The sequence below is a fragment of the Bombina bombina genome, chromosome 5 (assembly GCF_027579735.1).
Source record: "Bombina bombina isolate aBomBom1 chromosome 5, aBomBom1.pri, whole genome shotgun sequence".
Lineage (NCBI taxonomy): Eukaryota > Metazoa > Chordata > Amphibia > Anura > Bombinatoridae > Bombina > Bombina bombina.
In genome coordinates, this window is record NC_069503.1 from 339,305,881 (window position 1) to 339,324,685 (window position 18,805).

An 18,805-nucleotide genomic window follows, 5' to 3' on the forward strand; every position below is an offset into this window, starting at 1 on the left:
CCGCCACCTAGGTTATACTTATGTACTCCTAATCTGCTCTCCCTAACACCGCCGACCCCTATATTATATTTATTAACCCCTAATCTGCCGCCCCCGCTATCGCTGACCCCTGCATATTATTATTAACCCCTAATCTGCCGTCCGCACGCCGTCGCCAGCTACATTATGGCTATGTACCACTAATCTGCTGCCCCTAACACCGCCGACCCCTATATTATATTTATTAACCCCTAATCTGCCCCCCTCAACGTCACCTCCACCTGCCTACACTTATTAACCCCTAATCTGCCGAGCGGACCGCACCGCTACTATAATAAAGTTATTAACCCCTAATCCGCCTCACTAACCCAATAATAAATAGTATTAACCCCTAATCTGCCCTCCCTAACATCGCCGACACCTAACTTCAAACATTAACCCCTAATCTGCCGACTGGAGCTCACCGCTATTCTAATAAATGTATTAACCCCTAAAGCTAAGTCTAACCCTAACACTAATATATAATATAATTTAAATCTAACGAAATTAATTAACTCTTATTAAATAAATTATTCCTATTTAAAGCTAAATACTTACCTGTAAAATAAACCCTAATATAGCTACAATATAAATTATAATTATATTATAGCTATTTTAGGATTAATATTTATTTTACAGGTAACTTTGTATTTATTTTAACCAGGTACAATAGCTATTAAATAGTTAAGAACTATTTAATAGCTAAAATAGTTAAAATAATTACAAATTTACCTGTAAAATAAATCCTAACCTAAGTTACAATTAAACCTAACACTACACTATCAATAAATAAATTAAATAAAATACCTACAATTACCTACAATTAAACCTAACACTACACTATCAATAAATGAATTAAATACAATATCTACAAATAAATACAATTAAATTAACTAACTAAAGTACAAAAAATAAAAAAGAACTAAGTTACAAAAAATAAAAAAAATATTTACAAACATAAGAAAAATATTACAACAATTTTAAACTAATTACACCTACTCTAAGCCCCCTAATAAAATAACAAAGCCCCCCCAAAATAAAAAATGCCCTACCCTATTCTAAATTACAAAAGTTCAAAGCTCTTTTACCTTACCAGCCCTGAACAGGGCCCTTTGCGGGGCATGCCCCAAGAAATTCAGCTCTTTTTCCTGTAAAAAAACACATACAATACCCCCCCCCAACATTACAACCCACCACCCACATACCCCTAATCTAACCCAAACCCCCTTTAAATAAACCTAACAATAAGCCCCTGAAGATCTTCCTACCTTGTCTTCACCTCACCGGGTATCACACCGATCCGTCCTGGCTCCGATATCTTCATCCAACCCAAGCGGGGGCTAGACATCCATCATCCGACGGCTGAAGAAGTCCAGAAGAGGGTCCAAAGTCTTCATCCTATCCGGGAAGAAGAGTAGATCCGGACCATCAACCATCTTCTTCCAAGCGGCATCTTCTATCTTCATCTGATGAGGACTGGCTCCATCGTGAGGACCTCCAGCGCGGACCCATCTTCTTCCGACAACGACTTCCCGACGAATGACGGTTCCTTTAAGGGACATCATCCAAGATGGCATCCCTTGAATTCCGATTGGCTGATAGGATTCTATCAGCCAATCGGAATTAAGGTAGGAAAATTCTGATTGGCTGATGGAATCAGCCAATCAGAATCAAGTTCAATCCGATTGGCTGATCCGATCAGCCAATCAGATTGAGCTCGCATTCTATTGGCTGATCGGAACAGAATTTTCCTACCTTAATTCCGATTGGCTGATAGAATCCTATCAGCCAATCGGAATTCGAGGGATGCCATCTTGGATGACGTCGCCGGAAGAAGATGGGTCCGCTCTGGAGGTCCTCACGATGGAGCCGGTCCTCATCGGATGAAGATAGAAGATGCCGCTTGGAAGAAGATGGTTGCCGGTCCGGATCTACTCTTCTTCCCGGATAGGATGAAGACTTTGGACCCTCTTCTGGACTTCTTCAGCCGTCGGATGATGGATGTCTAGCCCCCGCTTGGGTTGGATGAAGATATCGGAGCCAGGATGGATCGGTGTGATACCCGGTGAGGTGAAGACAAGGTAGGAAGATCTTCAGGGGCTTAGTGTTAGGTTTATTTAAGGGGGGTTTGGGTTAGATTAGGGGTATGTTTGTGGTGGGTTGTAATGTTGGGGGGGTATTGTATGTGTATTTTTACAGGAAAAAGAGCTGAATTTCTTGGGGCATGCCCCGCAAAGGGCCCTGTTCAGGGCTGGTAAGGTAAAAGAGCTTTGAACTTTTATAATTTAGAATAGGGTAGGGCATTTTTTATTTTGGGGGGCTTTGTTATTTTATTAGGGGGCTTAGAGTAGGTGTAATTAGTTTAAAATTGTTGTAATATTTTTCTTATGTTTGTAAATATTTTTTTTATTTTTTGTAACTTAGTTCTTTTTTATTTTTTGTACTTTAGTTAGTTTATTTAATTGTATTTATTTGTAGATATTGTATTTAATTCATTTATTGATAGTGTAGTGTTAGGTTTTATTGTAGGTAATTGTAGGTATTTTATTTAATTTATTTATTGATAGTGTAGTGTTAGATTTAATTGTAACTTAGGTTAGGATTTATTTTACAGGTAAATTTGTAATTATTTTAACTATTTTAGCTATTAAATAGTTCTTAACTATTTAATAGCTATTGTACCTGGTTAAAATAAATACAAAGTTACCTGTAAAATAAATATTAATCCTAAAATAGCTATAATATAATTATAATTTATATTGTAGCTATATTAGGATTTATTTTACAGGTAAGTATTTAGCTTTAAATAGAAATAATTTATTTAATAAGAGTTAATTAATTTCATTAGATTTAAATTATATTTAACTTAGGGGGGTGTTAGTGTTAGGGTTAGACTTAGCTTTCGGGGTTAATACATTTATTAGAATAGCGGTGAGCTCCAGTCGGCAGATTAGGGGTTAATGTTTGAAGTTAGGTGTCGGCGATGTTAGGGAGGGCAGATTAGGGGTTAATACTATTTATTATAGGGTTAGTGAGGCGGATTAGGGGTTAATAACTTTATTATAATAGCGGTGCGGTCCGCTCGGCAGACTATGGGTTAATAAGTGTAGGCAGGTGGAGGCGACGTTGTGGGGGGCAGATTAGTGGTTTATAAATATAATATAGGGGTCGGCGGTGTTAGGGGCAGCATATTAGGGGTACATAGGGATAATGTAAGTAGCGGCGGTTTACGGAGCGGCAGATTAGGGGTTAATAATAATATGCAGGGGTCAGCGATAGCGGGGGCGGCAGATTAGGGGTTAATAAGTGTAAGGTTAGGGGTGTTTAGACTCGGGGTACATGTTAGAGTGTTAGGTGCAGACGTAGGAAGTGTTTCCCCATAGGAAACAATGGGGCTGCGTTAGGAGCTGAACACGGCTTTTTTGCAGGTGTTAGGTTTTTTTTTCAGCTCAAACAGCCCCATTGTTTTCTATGGGGGAATTGTGCACAAGCACGTTTTTGAAGCTGGCCGCGTCCGTAAGCAACTCTGGTATCGAGAGTTGCAGTGGCATTAAATATGCCTGTACGCTCCCTTTTTGGAGCCTAACGCAGCCATTCTGTGAACTCTCAATACCAGAGGTATTTAAAAGGTGCGGCCAGAAAAAAGCCAGCGTTAGCTACGCGGGTCGTTACTGACAAAACTCTAAATCTAGGCCTTTATGTTGTGTTGATTCAGTATACTGTCGATTAATATTGGTGTGTTTAACACCAGCCAAAGACCGACACAGATCAATCCTTTATAAGTGGCACTCACCTGTGCCTTTTCAGGTTTATGAGTACGGCTAATATCGAAACACGTAAAACCCTTTTCATCTCTTTGTGTGTTACATGTCATTTTTAAATTACAATTAATAAAGCCATTTTTTCTTATCTTGGATATCTGGGATATTTTCTCCTTTTTTCTATATGCTACATTTGTCTGTATGCTACTATATGCTACATTTGGCTGTATGCTACTATATGATACATTTGCTTGTATGCTACTATATGATACATTTGTGTGTATGCTACTATAAGCTACATTTGTCTGTATGTTACTCTATGCTACATTTGCCTGTATGCTATTATATACTACATCGGTCTGTATGCTACTATATGCTACATTGGTCTGTATGCTACTATATGCTACATTTGTCTGTATGTTACTCTATGCTACATTTGTCTGTATGTTATTATATTCTACATTGGTCTGTATCCTACTATATGCTACATTGGTCTGTATGCTACTATATGCTTCATTTGCCTGTATGCTATTATATGCTACATTGGTCTGTTGCTACTATATGTTACATTGGTCTCTATGTTACTATATACTACATTTGTCTGTATATGCTACTATATGCTACATTTGTCTGCATTCTACTATATGCTTCATTTGTCTGTATGCTACTATATGCTACATATGTCTGTATGCTACTATGCTACATTTGCCTGTATGCTACTATGCTACATTTGCCTGTATGCTACTATATGCTACATTTGCCTGTATGCTACTATTTGCTACATTGGTCTGTATGCTACTATATGCTACATTGGTCTGTATGCTACTATGCTACATTTGCCTGTATGCTACTATGCTACATTTGCCTGTATGCTTCTATATGCTACATTTGCCTGTATGCTACTATTTTCTACATTGGTCTGTATGCTACTATATGCTACATTTGTCTGTATGCTATTATATGCTACATTGGTCTGTATGCTGCAATATGCTACATTGGTCTGTATGTTACTATATACTACATATGTCTGCATTCTACCATATACTACATTTGTCTGTATGCTACTATATGCTACATTTGTCTGTATGCTACTATGCTACATTTGCCTGTATGCTACTATATGCTACATTTGTATACACTAGTATACAGGGAGTGCAGAATTATTAGGCAAATTAGTATTTTGACCACATCATCCTCTTTATGCATGTTGTCTTACTCCAAGCTGTATAGGCTCGAAAGCCTACTACCAATTAAGCATATTAGGTGATGTGCATCTCTGTAATGAGAAGGGGTGTGGTCTAATGACATCAACACCCTATATCAGGTGTGCATAATTATTAGGCAACTTCCTTTCCTTTGGCAAAATGGGTCAAAAGAAGGACTTGACAGGCTCATAAAAGTCAAAAATAGTGAGATATCTTGCAGAGGGATGCAAAGCTTCTGAAGCGTGATCATCGAACAATCAAGCGTTTCATTCAAAATATTCAACAGGGTCGCAAGAAGCGTGTGGAAAAACCAAGGCGTAAAATAACTGCCCATGAACTGAGAAAAGTCAAGCGTGCAGCTGCCAAGATGCCACTTGCCACCAGTTTGGCCATATTTCAGAGCTGCAACATCACTGGAGTGCCCAAAAGCACAAGGTGTGCAATACTCAGAGACATGGCCAAGGTAAGAAAGGCTGAAAGACGACCACCACTGAACAAGACACACAAGCTGAAATGTCAAGACTGGGCCAAGAAATATCTCAAGACTGATTTTTCTAAGGTTTTATGGACTGATGAAATGAGAGTGAGTCTTGATGGGCCAGATGGATGGGCCCGTGGCTGTATTGGTAAAGGGCAGAGAGCTCCAGTCCGACTCAGACGCCAGCAAGGTGGAGGTGGAGTACTGGTTTGGGATGGTATCATCAAAGATGAGCTTGTGGGGCCTTTTCGGGTTGAGGATGGAGTCAAGCTCAACTCCCAGTCCTACTGCCAGTTTCTGGAAGACACCTTCTTCAAGCAGTGGTACAGGAAGAAGTCTGCATCCTTCAAGAAAAACATGATTTTCATGCAGGACAATGCTCCATCACACGCGTCCAAGTACTCCACAGCGTGGCTGGCAAGAAAGGGTATAAAAGAAGAAAATCTAATGACATGGCCTCCTTGTTCACCTGATCTGAACCCCATTGAGAACCTGTGGTCCATCATCAAATGTGAGATTTACAAGGAGGGAAAACAGTACACCTCTCTGAACAGTGTCTGGGAGACTGTGGTTGCTGCTGCACGCAATGTTGATGGTGAACAGATCAAAACACTGACAGAATCCATGGATGGCAGGCTTTTGAGTGTCCTTGCAAAGAAAGGTGGCTATATTGGTCACTGATTTGTTTTTGTTTTGTTTTTGAATGTCAGAAATGTATATTTGTGAATGTTGAGATGTTATATTGGTTTCACTGGTAAAAATAAATAATTGAAATGGGTATATATTTGTTTTTGTTAAGTTGCCTAATAATTATGCACAGTAATAGTCACCTGCACATACAGATATCCCCCTAAAATAGCTATAACTAAAAACAAACTAAAAACTACTTCCAAAACTATTCAGCTTTGATATTAATGAGTTTTTTTGGGTTCATTGAGAACATGGTTGTTGTTCAATAATAAAATTAATCCTCAAAAATACAACTTGCCTAATAATTCTGCACTCCCTGTAATGCAGCTGCTTTATGCCAGAACGTTCAATGTTCAACTCTGTTTTCAAGTGCTTGTAACCGTTTGGATTGCATGAATGTCTGTATGTAACTCTATGCTACATGTGTATGTATGTTATTATATACTACATTGGTCTGTATATTGTTTTTTCAGTTTTACTAAGTTTTACTAAGCAATGTATTTTAAATTTTGTAACAAATCTAAAGTCTAAGTTGTGATATTTATTTTTTTCTTTTAATAGGATATATTTCAAGGGAATTTAGAGTTACAGAAAATTTCATTCAATTATCCATCTCGTCCAGATGTTCCTGTGCTACAAGAATTTTCTGTTAAAATTGGAAGTGGACAAACAGTGGCATTTGTTGGTAGCAGTGGGTGTGGCAAAAGTACTTCTGTTCAGCTCCTCCAGAGATTCTATGATCCACTTCAAGGGAAAGTGGTATGATAACCTTTTTTTTTTAGAAATCTTGAAAAAGTATTGTTTGCCAATGCCAACATAGAGTTTGTAGTTTTGAATTAATATATATTTTTAAGTATTATTATATAAAGGTTCTTGTGGCATTTGTTATCTCTTTCAACCATAGTCCATTATTTTGTCTTCAATTGTAATATGTGTCTATGTGAAGGAACAAGCAAATATAGTTCTCTATTAGAACTTTGTTTTTCTTAAACCAAGTGCCATACAAAATCATTGTGTCAATATTAACTCCAAAAGAGTTGCAAGCTGTGTCCCATAGTAATGTGTAATTAATGCAGAATCTCAAAAGTGAGAGTGAATATCACAAGGACCACCCAGCATTGATAACATTTTTTAAACACACTTTTTTTAGAATATTATAACACTTGCTTCTAGTTTCACTTACATATCTTTTTCTGCCAGTGCAATAAGTGCGTTGCACTATGAGACCAATTATTTAATTTGTGCACAAAGTACAGAGGTGTTGCTTTTACATTATATATAAAGACCTTTTAAACAATATCTAATGTACTGAATATAAATCATAATTAAAGGACCGCTAAACATAGTAGAATTGGATAATCAAGAAATGCATCAAAAGACAATGCAAAAAGTAAGTTCTCTTTTCCTTCTCACTGCATCATGTGACAGCCATACGCCAATCACAAAATACATATATGTATATGCAGTGAATTTTTGCACATGCTCAGAAGGAGCTGAAGCCTCAGAAAGGATGCAAATAAAAAAAATGTGCACATTTAGATAATGGAAGTTAATTGGAAAGTTGTTTAAAACTGTCTTCTTTATCTGAATCATGAAACTTTAATTTTGACTTTTGTGGGATAAAGATGCTGTAATTTGAACACAGATATTTTTCAGAAATACTCATCTTTTGTTGCCTTCTAATACAAACAAAGCACTACGTCAGTAAAAATGGTATTAACAAATATGGAAGCTTATATCATATAACATTGTTTTGTGACAAAAATAAAGACTCGTTAATAAGTTCCAGTGGAGGAAGCATTAGAAATGACATATCTATTTCTTATAATTACAGTAAAAGAGGAGAAGGTTTCATTTGTATTACAAAACAACAAAATACATTTTGGTAGCAAACAATAACATTATTGCATTTTCTGTTTGCAGCTATTTGATGGTTTGGATGCCAAAGGTTTAAACATACAGTGGCTCCGTGCTCAGATTGGAATAGTGTCTCAGGAACCTGTGCTGTTTGACTGCAGCATTGCTGAAAACATTGCCTACGGTGACAACTCACGCACTGTTTCTATGGATGAAATAGAAAACGCAGCAAAAGCAGCAAACATCCATTCATTTATAGAAGGCCTACCTGAGGTATTGAAGTGCAAGCTCTGTTTCTCAAAATAGAAGTGTAACTTATAAAAATACATTTTATCCATATGAACTGAGAGATACTACATTCATACATTTTATTTTCATTATTTAGACAAAGAAAGAAAAAAAGAGTGTACAAAAGTGAAGCAGCTAATTGTAAAATAAATCATTTACTCTTCCCAAAAGATAAAAAAATGATATACATATTTCCAATGACAGCCAGTGAAAATAATTTAGCAAACACCTAGAAGCCATGGCTCCTAAACTTATAAATCTGTAGTAACTTTTTGGATTCTCCTACATTAATCCCTGCATAAAAACCAACCATGGCTTATAAAGTAGTTCGGCTTCTCCTCTGTATTCTGCGTGGCTCTTACATTTCCAACCTATTTGTCATCTCTACCCTAAAAGGCATCAGCAGCTGATAATTATATGAAACACAGAAGCCAGACCCAGTATTAAGAAGCCAGCTTTTCATTGTTAGGCACCAAGTAAAGAATGAATACATGAAGAAATAATACATGGATATATGTAAAATAATCTAAATGTTTAGGAGCCAGAAGTAAACTATTGGGGACTGTGAACATCTAGCCCCTGTGAATAAAAAAAAATCTTAAAACCTATAAATATATCTTTTCATATACATGTCTAATTTATATCTATCTAACTTTGCAATACAAACTATTATATTGATCACAAACTCCAAGCTTAAAAATAAAAAATGGCTGCACTATTTTATGTATATTATTTTATTTGCTGTGCTGAAAGGAACAGGAAAGCGGACGCCGAGGGACGTGTGTAAATGGTAGTATTTACCTATTCCTTTTACTCTTTTCATATCCCCCTACATTTAATGGCATATAACAGACAGTGTACTGAGGATTTATTCATTGGACAAGGGGACTGTATGGCATTTGGTGATTGCCATACCTTACAACTTCTGGCAACCAACATCCATGGATCGAGCATCCACGGATTGTGTTCCCTTTGTGTAATGGTAACCAGCTATAAGGTGGAGACGGAGACTGTTTTATTTGTCAATGTCTATGTGCACATTTGAAGTTTTTATCTTGTAAGTACATTACTTTGTTCCTTTTTTTTCCATATTATTTTATTGTTAATTAATCTGAGAAAGATTCTTTTTTTTTTTAAAGAAACAAGTCTAACAAACTCGATTTCAAATTCTCTACTCTCAATATTAGACAAATAATTATATTATTCAGGAGCTTTCCTGTTCTAAGGAATAGAAACAGACATATCAGTTGTCCTTCTCTCTTCTCTTATTCAGTAACCCCTTGAGACAGATTATAGAACAATACAAACAACTTAACTTTGAATCAACAAATTAATATAGGAACATATATTTTGAAAGCATATAAGAATCAAAAGCCCCAGGTCCATTAAGTTTTTTTCCTTTTACTATGTAAGATTAATTCATTTCTATTATAGCCATATGCATATGCCAGACAGTCCTAAATTCCCTTACAGTTCTTGTCCTTAATACCTCTATTTTAATTATTTTCCTCAAATCACTCCTGAACCTACTACCCTCTAGTCTGATGTCATGTTACATTGTTCTGGTGTTGCTCTTTTTGAGGGAAAAAATCTTTCAGTCTTATTTTTCTTTCATAAGGTGGGGAGGGTTATTGAGCCATTACTCCTGGAATTCAACTCCTGGTCGCTAGGAGGAGTTAAAGATTCCAAAAGCTCTAAAAGCACTTAATTTCTCCTACCTCTCTGGTATTATAGTCTTTTCTTTGCCTCACAGGAGAAGGGTGAAGAATTGAGGTGCTCCAGATTCTTCATTAAGAGGGCCCTCATAGCCAGGGGACATACACATGTAACAGACTAATTCCACTTTTATTACTTAAACTTTTCATACATAGGGTCCCATTTAAGAAGTTTCAATAGTAGCTTTGGAGCACCTCCAGCTGTAGTCTCGCATGAGCGAGCCTGCAGTCAAGAGTTTTTTTTTTTTTTTTTATATTTTTATTTGTTATAGCCATTCCAAACAAAACAAGAAATCATAATATCAACAAAATTGTTGTCACGCAGGACAAACCAAAAGAAAACATTTGTCAGCAATATCTTCTCACAAAAATGCAAAATAAAAGAAACAAAGACAACCGTCAGTATCAGGGAAAACAATTTCTAAACTATATTTTGTCCTTATAAGTTTAACCGTATCCGTTAACATTGTAATGGCTAATATTTACCAGCTATAAAGAAATAATCTCTCTAAAATTGGTATAACCTGATCAGCTAGACTTTTGTAAAATTCAACAGGTAGGCCATCCGGCCCTGCTGCTTTATTAAGTTTGGCCCGGGATATGGCTTGACTTATCTCTTCAGCTGAGACCGGCGCGTTTAGCATGTCCAGTTCTTCTTTTTGAATTTTAGGAACAGAAATTGATGAAAAAAATTCTGTCTGATTGTCTTGATTGAAATCTCCTTCTGAGTATAATTGGTGATAGAATTGAAAAAAACTCCGGATATTTTATCAACATCCGAGGTACGCCCCCCTTCAACTTGGATTACTGGGATAAGGTTCTTCTTATTCCTAGCTTTAACCAGTCTGGCCAGATGTTTCGCAGAGCTACCATGAATACCTCTAAATCGTTGATTAATTTTGGTCTCCTCTTACTGATGTTTTTGCAACAAGAAAGCATCTCTTTCTTTTCTGGCTTCTATATACAACTTCCAGTTGAACTTTGAACGGTCACTGCAGTATTTCCTAAAGGCATTCCTAACTTGATTAGACAATTGAGTATCTCTCGCCCGCGATTTCCTATTCCGTGTAACCATAAACCCTTTAATATCCCCCCTCAACACGGCTTTAGCTGCCTCCCAGAAAACCTCTATTTTATGCATATACCCGGAATTGAACCTGACATACTCCTGCCATTTATATTCTAACCAGGACAAAAATCTAGGATCATTGAAAAGAAATCTTGGATAGAGGAATCTAGGGGACTTAATGTCCCTTATATCCTGGAAAAACAAAACTAGAGAAATAATTGCGTGATCCGAGACCATTATCTCACCGATCTCCGTCTCTAATTTGACCACAGGCAAGGACTCTGTGATTAGAAATAGGTCTATACGAGAAAACGTCCTATGCGCCTTAGATTCACATGTGAAATTCTGCACATCCGGATTTAACCTACGCCATATATCATGGACCTGCAATTTCTGGCAAAATCGTAAAAAATACTTTGAACTTCTCTTATTCTCTGAAATGTTTCTACCTACAAGCCGATCTAATTCTGGAAATAGAGTCATATTAAGTCACCTCCAATGATCAAGTTCTCTTTAACCAAAGGTAACAATTTACATTTGATCTTATCCCAAAATACTTTGTCCAATTTATTAGGGCCGTAGATATTACAAAAAACAAATTTTAAACCATTTATATAAATATGGAGAATAATAAATCTGGCTTCCGGATCTAATTCTATCCGGGCAATTTTGTAATCCAAGGTCTTATTTATAAGGATCGCAACCCCACATTTCCTGCCTCCAGAAGAAGAAGATACAACCTCACCCACCCATTTAATCTTGATCTTTTTAGCTTCATGATCTTCAAGGTGGGTTTCTTGTAAAAAAGAAATATCAGCCTTATTTCTAGCTAGGAGTTTAATGATTAATTTTCGTTTTGAGGGAGAGGAAATCCCCCCCCCACATTCCAAGAGGTTATCTTTAATTCCATATCCTATTTATATAGTAGATATTCTAGACGATCAGTATGGGGGGGAGGAGAAAGAGAGAAAAGAAAGAAAAAGAGGGAAAAAAAAGAAAAAAAACCAACACAGGAACAACAACAAGCCACATATAAATTTGTAGTACCACATCGCACTTGTGTAACCTGGGGTAAAAGGAATTAAATAAAACCTTATTTATCTTTAAGGAAATTTTTCACCTCCCCCTCTTCTGTGAAGACCTGATGAGTCCCTCTGTACACAACTATTATTTTGGCAGGATAAACCATCCGTGCATTGATTCCTTTGTTAATAATTTGAGTACAGAGGGGCGCCATTTTCCTTCTCTTCATGGAGGTTTCAACTGAAAAATCTTGAAACAATAATACTTTACCATTACCAAACATTAGGGGTTCATTTAGTTTCTTAAACAATTTCAACATTTCAATCTTGTCCTGAAAATTAAGGACCTTACATATGCACACCCTACTCCTACTTTGACCTGAATCCATATTTTTTTTTGGGCCAATTCTATGGGCTCTCTCAATCATAATAGGTAACTTAGATTGTGGGACGCCCAGCTTCTGCGGGAGTATGACCGAGGTAAACTTCAAAAGGTCTTCAAAATCAGCATCCTCCGGGAGACCCACAATTCTAATATTATTTCATCTAGCCCGATCTTCCATATCGTCTAGACGCCCCTGAAGATTAATGATTTTAGTATCCTGTTGGGATAATAAAGTTTCCTGAGAATTAACTTGGTCTTCTAAATATGAGATTCTATTTTCCGCCTCTTGCATTCTATGTGAGAACTGCCTTACTTCCACTGCCAAAGTGGTAATTTCAGCTGAGATAGAACCTAGTTCTTTCCTGATCATCTCGAATTGGGGAGAAAATAACTCAGACAGCTGTGAAAATAAAGAATGAGTATCCCCTAGGTTAGTAATTGGTTCAACCAAAGTGTCGAGAGCAAGCTCCGACACTTTGGCTTTTTTGTCTTTAGCTTTAATGGGCATTTTGGGCGAAGATTTCCCCTGCAAATATTTGTCCATAAATCCTTATAAGAGGGGTACAAGTCCAGAAAAACCACCCGTGTGCAAGAAAAAGAGGAGAAAGAAAAAAAAAAAAAAAAGGATACCCCCAAAGTGTAGATATTTATATATTATATGTGCAAGAAATTAAGAAAGATATCCGGCCCCTATCTGGTAGGGAGACGCGACCCTTATTGATACGTGACTAAGGCCCAGACTGGCCTGAAATTTTGCAAGTGCCAAAACAAAAAACCAAAGAGAGATCTCTGAAGGGGGGCCCGTGCCCCTCCTGTGAAAGAAGGGCCCTAGAATTCTAAGAGTATGCACCGCGCATACACAATGTGAAAAAGAAAAAAAACAGTATAGAAGGAACAAGACCCCAACCAGGAAAAATATATATTAGGGGGATCACTGACTAATTTTAGTCATGAGCCATCCTTGCCTTCAACGTGTGAACTCTTTGTGCAGCTAGTTCCTATCCCCTGCACCTGAAAAAACAATTTGATAAGAAATCTTTTATACCCTGTAAATGTCTATCTATCTGCCAGGTACACTACCTTATACAGGGAAGAATCTGAACAAGGCTGGGGGCTGGATTAGATGCTTGACGGCCTAGAACTAAGATTTAATGTTGCAAATTAAAGTCTCAAGACTATTACCAGCCTAAACATTGCTGACTGAACTAAACACACATCAATCTTTTAACAATCGTAACAAGTGATTATCAACCTTATTACTGTAATAACAGTAAAACAGCCCTTCTCTACCCAGGTATTAGACTGATACCTCCAGTAATACTTAGCAACAGCTAGTTACATTTTTAAAGCAAGGACAAAGCAAAAAAAAAGGAGAAAACAAAAAAAAAAAGGAAAACACAAATCAAGCGAATAAAACAACAAGGAAAAAGAGGAGAACTTGATTTAGAAAGGAAGGGGCCAGTCCACAGTTGTATTCAGCGGGTCAGGAAGTCAATATTGCTGGGGGACCGCCAGCTTGCACTGTCCAACAAAATAACTCTAATTGGCCCCTTAACTCTTATGAAAGTATGATGGGGAACTTAACTTCTGCGCTCCCCAGCAATAAATGTTGGAACTTTACTTTTAACTGCTCTCTCTCCACGACTCCCGACCATTAGGGCCATATAACTGTAGCAATTATAATCACAACTTATACCCACAGAACTTGTATCAGGAAAGAATTTACTCTTTCTTTTCTCACGGGCACTGATACCCTTCCTGTGGTGGGGGGCTGAGCTATGGTGTTCACTCACCCTAACCCCTGCCAGAAAAATGTGACTTTGCAAAATAATAACTGTGGAGGGATTTCTTGAGGCAAACAGTCAGCTTCAGCGACCAGAACTGCAACCCAGTGGCCGGCAGAAGGAAGAAAACCTGATCCTCAACGAACAACTTTTAAGCTTTGGGGCTTAAATACAACAGTCCTCCTTAGGGAACCAGGTAGATTTCAAGCTTACCACTTTGACACGGGCCCAGAATACAGCCAAGTAGGGACAGCAACAACCCGCGACTTTCACCAGCGTTGCGCAGCAAGCTGAACCGCTCCATGATGATCAGGAGTTTTTTTTACTGATCAGGACACAGAGTCTACATCTTTCATGTTTGAGCTTGAACATGTTAGTTCTTTGTTTAATTAGGTTAAATGTACTTTAAGCACCCAAGACCCTAAATCATTTGAGGGAAAACCTTTAAAACAACTGGATTTGATTTTTAAATTTCTGCTAAGTCACAAAAGTTTTTTTTCTGTTTCATGAGGCTCTTATTAAAGTCTTCTAAATTTAATAGGAAGTTTCCTTTACTGGCTTTAATGTATAGTTTTGGGAAACATTTCTAGTGGTGGATGGTGCTATTTGCTATAGCCAAACACATTACTATTCCCTTAGAGGATACTACAATTTTCAAGTACCATATGGACATGAAATTGGTAACCTTTCATCAAAAAGCCTTTTTCATCAAACATAGCTTCTGTAGCAGTTCTGCTCTTTGATGTTACAATTTGTCTGAGCAAATCTCAGAAGACTCGTGGATGAAGATTTTTAAAATTGTTTAAAACTTCTAAAGTCGACTAATGCACTTATTTGTGGTCTAATGGTTGACATAATTTTATTTTATTCAAAGTATATAACTAGCAGTGCTGACCAGAAGGGCTTTATGATTTAAGTCAATGTCAGCAGAAAGGGTATCCAAAAATAGAACTTTTTTACCTCCTTTTTAAGAAAGAATTTATTTGGACTTGGTCTTGATGTTATTATTTCCACTGTGTCTGAAGAAAATGAACTTTTCTCCCTCAGGACAAGAAATATAAGGTTAATATAGAACACCTTTTTCATTCATTTTCAATCTAGGAACCGAAAATCTTCCTCCCCCTTACAATGACCTAAATCTTTCAAATCTTTGTAGAAGTTTAATCCAGTTGAAACAAGACCATTCATTTTATGAGCCTACTTATTCTTCCAAATCAGCATGATGGTATGGTCCCAATCCAGATTCTTTTCTAAAAAAGGGGCAGTTTATGCATTTTTTAGAAGGCCTATTACAGTCTGTCCAAGAGCTATGGATTCTAAACATAGTTTCCCAGGATTAATTAATAGTTTTCAAATCAAGGCCTTTTCAAATCAAGGCCTTGTCTCATGTTACAAAAGACATTCCGATTTTAGCTGCAGTTTAAGTTTTGGAAAAAGGCCCAGGATTTTATTCTTTTCTAATATTCACAAGATGTAGGGAATTCTAGGATCAATTCTAGAGTTCCTATTTTCAAAATAGTAACAATCTAAACAATTCAAAAGGGTTCATTTATATCAACGTTTAATTTAAAGGGTGCCTTTCCTTCCTATTTCTAAACCATCTCTAGCTTCTAAGATTTGCCTTTCAGGACAAACTTTTCCAGTTTGTAAATCTTCCATTTGATATATCTGCAGCTCCCACAATTTTTACTTGTGTAGTTCATTGGCTCTACACCTGGACAACATTGGTTCAGGCTCCATTTTTTCCTTCAGCTGTATTTCATACCAACATTCTTTACAGACATAGAGAATTAATTTAAAATAGATATATTTCTCATTTATCAAGAGTCTCTTTTCGAGGAGTCATTATAGACTTAGTGACTATGCAGCTTTAACTGACGGATCAGGGATCAAAGTTACAGTCAGTTTGCTCACAATTACACTAAATTTCCATCCCATCTGTAGCTCAATCTATGGTAAATTTTAGGTCTATTGATTGTAGCGTTGTGTTCTTCCTTTTGCACGGTTCCATATAAGACCCCTTCAACTTTGCATGCTTCGCCGATGTTGCAAAAATTTTACTCAACTATCTCATAGAATCCTATGGTATTATTCAGTGAGGCAATCTATGTCCTTTTTTTTCCAAACTATTTTTCTGGGGGGTGTCTTTTATTCTCCCAACTTGGAAAATAAAGTCTGCAGACACTATTCACTGGGATTTATGTAAACATGTATACAATGGCACCAAAACGGCAATCTCCCTCTTATTTACATACGCCTAGATTTAGAGTTTGGCGTTAGCCGTCAAAACCAGCGTTAGGGGCTCCTAACGCTGGTTTTTACCGCCCGCTGGTATTTAGAGTCAGTCAGGAAAGGGTCTAATGCTCACTTTGCAGCCACGACTTTTCCATACCGCAGATCCCCCTACGCCATTTGCGTATCCTATCTTTTCAATGGGATCTTTCTAACGCCGGTATTTAGAGTCTTGGCTGAAGTGAGCGTTAGAAATCTAATGACAAAACTCCAGCCGCAGAACAAAGTCAGGAGTTAAGAGCTTTTTGGGCTAACGCCGGTTCATAAAGCTCTTAACTACTGTGCTCTAAAATACACTAACACCCATAAACTACCTATGCACCCCTAAACCGAGGCCCCCCACATCGCCGCCACTCTGTTAATTTTTTTTAACCCCTAATCTGCCGACCGCACACCGCCGCAACCTACATTATCCCTATGTACCCCTAATCTGCTGCCCCTAACACCGCCGACCCCTATATTATATTTATTAACCCCTAATCTGCCGTCCCCAACGTTGCCTCCACCTACCTACAATTATTAACCCCTAATCTGCCGACCGGACCTCACCGCTACTCTAATAAATGTATTAACCCCTAATCTGCCGACCGGACCTCACTGCTACTCTAATAAATGTATTAACCCCTAATCCGCCTCACTCCCGCCTCAATAACCCTATAATAAATAGTATTAACCCCTAATCTGCCCTCCCTAACATCAGTGACACCTAACTTCAAGTATTAACCCCTAATCTGCCGACCAGACCTCACTGCTACTATAATAAATGTATTAACCGCTAAAGCTAAGTCTAACCCTAACACCCCGCTAAGTTAAATATAATTTTATTCTAACGAAATAAATTAACTCTTATTAAATAAATTATTCCTATTTAAAGCTAAATACTTACCTGTAAAATAAATCCTAATATAGCTATTTTAGGATTAATATTTATTTTACAGGCAACTTTGTATTTATTTTAACCAGGTACAATAGCTATTAAATAATTAATAACTATTTAATAGCTACCTAGTTAAAATAATTACAAAATTACCTGGAAAATAAATCCTAACCTAAGTTACAATTAAACCTAACACTACACTATCAATAAATTAATTAAATACAATACCTACAAATAAATACAATTAAATAAACTAACTAAAGTACAAAAAATAAAAAAGAACTAAGTTACAAAAAATAAAAAAAATATTTACAAACATTAGAAAAATATTACAACAATTTTAAACTAATTACACCTACTCTAAGCCCCCTAATAAAATAACAAAGCCCCCCAAAATAAAAAAAATGCCCTACCCTATTCTAAAATTAAAATAGAAAAGCTCTTTTACCTTACCAGCCCTTAAAAGGGCTTTTTGCAGGGCATGCCCCAAAGAATTCAGCTCTTTTGCCTGAAAAAAAAACATACAATACCCCCTCCCCAACATTACAACCCACCACCCACATACCCCTAATCTAACCTAAACCCCCCTTAAATAAACCTAACACTAAGCCCCTGAAGATCTTCCTACCTTATCTTCACCACACCGGGTATCACCGATCGCTCCAGGCTCCGATGTCTTGATCCAAGCCCAAGCGGGGGGCTGAAGACATCCATCCTCCATCTGAAGTCTTGATCCAAGCGGTGACTGAAGAAGTCCATCTTCGGGCAGAAGAGGAGATCCGGACCGGCAAACATCTTCATCCAAGCAGCATCTTCTATGTTCTTCCATCCGATGATGAGCGGCTCCATCTTCAAGACCTCAGGCGCGGATCCATCCTCTTCTTCCGACGACTAGACGACAAATGAATGTTCATTTAAGGGACGTCATCCAAGATGGCGTCCCTCGAATTCCGATTGGCTGATAGGATTCTATCAGCCAATCGGAATTAAGGTAGGAAAATTCTGATTGGCTGATGGAATCAGCCAATAAGATTCAAGTTCAATCCGATTGGCTGATCCAATCAGCCAATCAGATTGAGCTTGCATTCTATTGGCTGATCGGAACAGCCAATAGAATGCAAGCTCAATCTGATTGGTTGATTGGATCAGCCAATCGGATTGAACTTGAATCTGATTGGCTGATTCCATCAGCCAATCAGAATTTTCCTACCTTAATTCCGATTGGCTGATAGAATCCTATCAGCCAATCGGAATTCAAGGGACGCAATCTTGGATGACGTCCCTTAAAGGAACCTTCATTCATCGTCTAGTCGTCAGAAGAAGAGGATGGATCCGCGCCGGAGGTCTTGAAGATGGAGCCGCTC

The 18,805-nt window shown here is 37.5% G+C and overlaps 1 protein-coding gene across 1 annotated transcript in view; it reads left to right on the forward strand.

Annotated features, from left to right (window-relative positions):
* The window catches only part of LOC128660335 (ATP-binding cassette sub-family B member 5-like), a gene marked incomplete at its 5' end in the record, with an annotated part of 170,157 nt that overhangs the window by 108,432 nt on the left and 42,920 nt on the right, over nt 1–18,805 (forward strand). Inside the window, 2 exon segments of the mRNA XM_053714134.1 lie at nt 6,714–6,911; nt 8,076–8,282. Coding sequence (XP_053570109.1) covers nt 6,714–6,911; nt 8,076–8,282 — 405 coding nt within the window.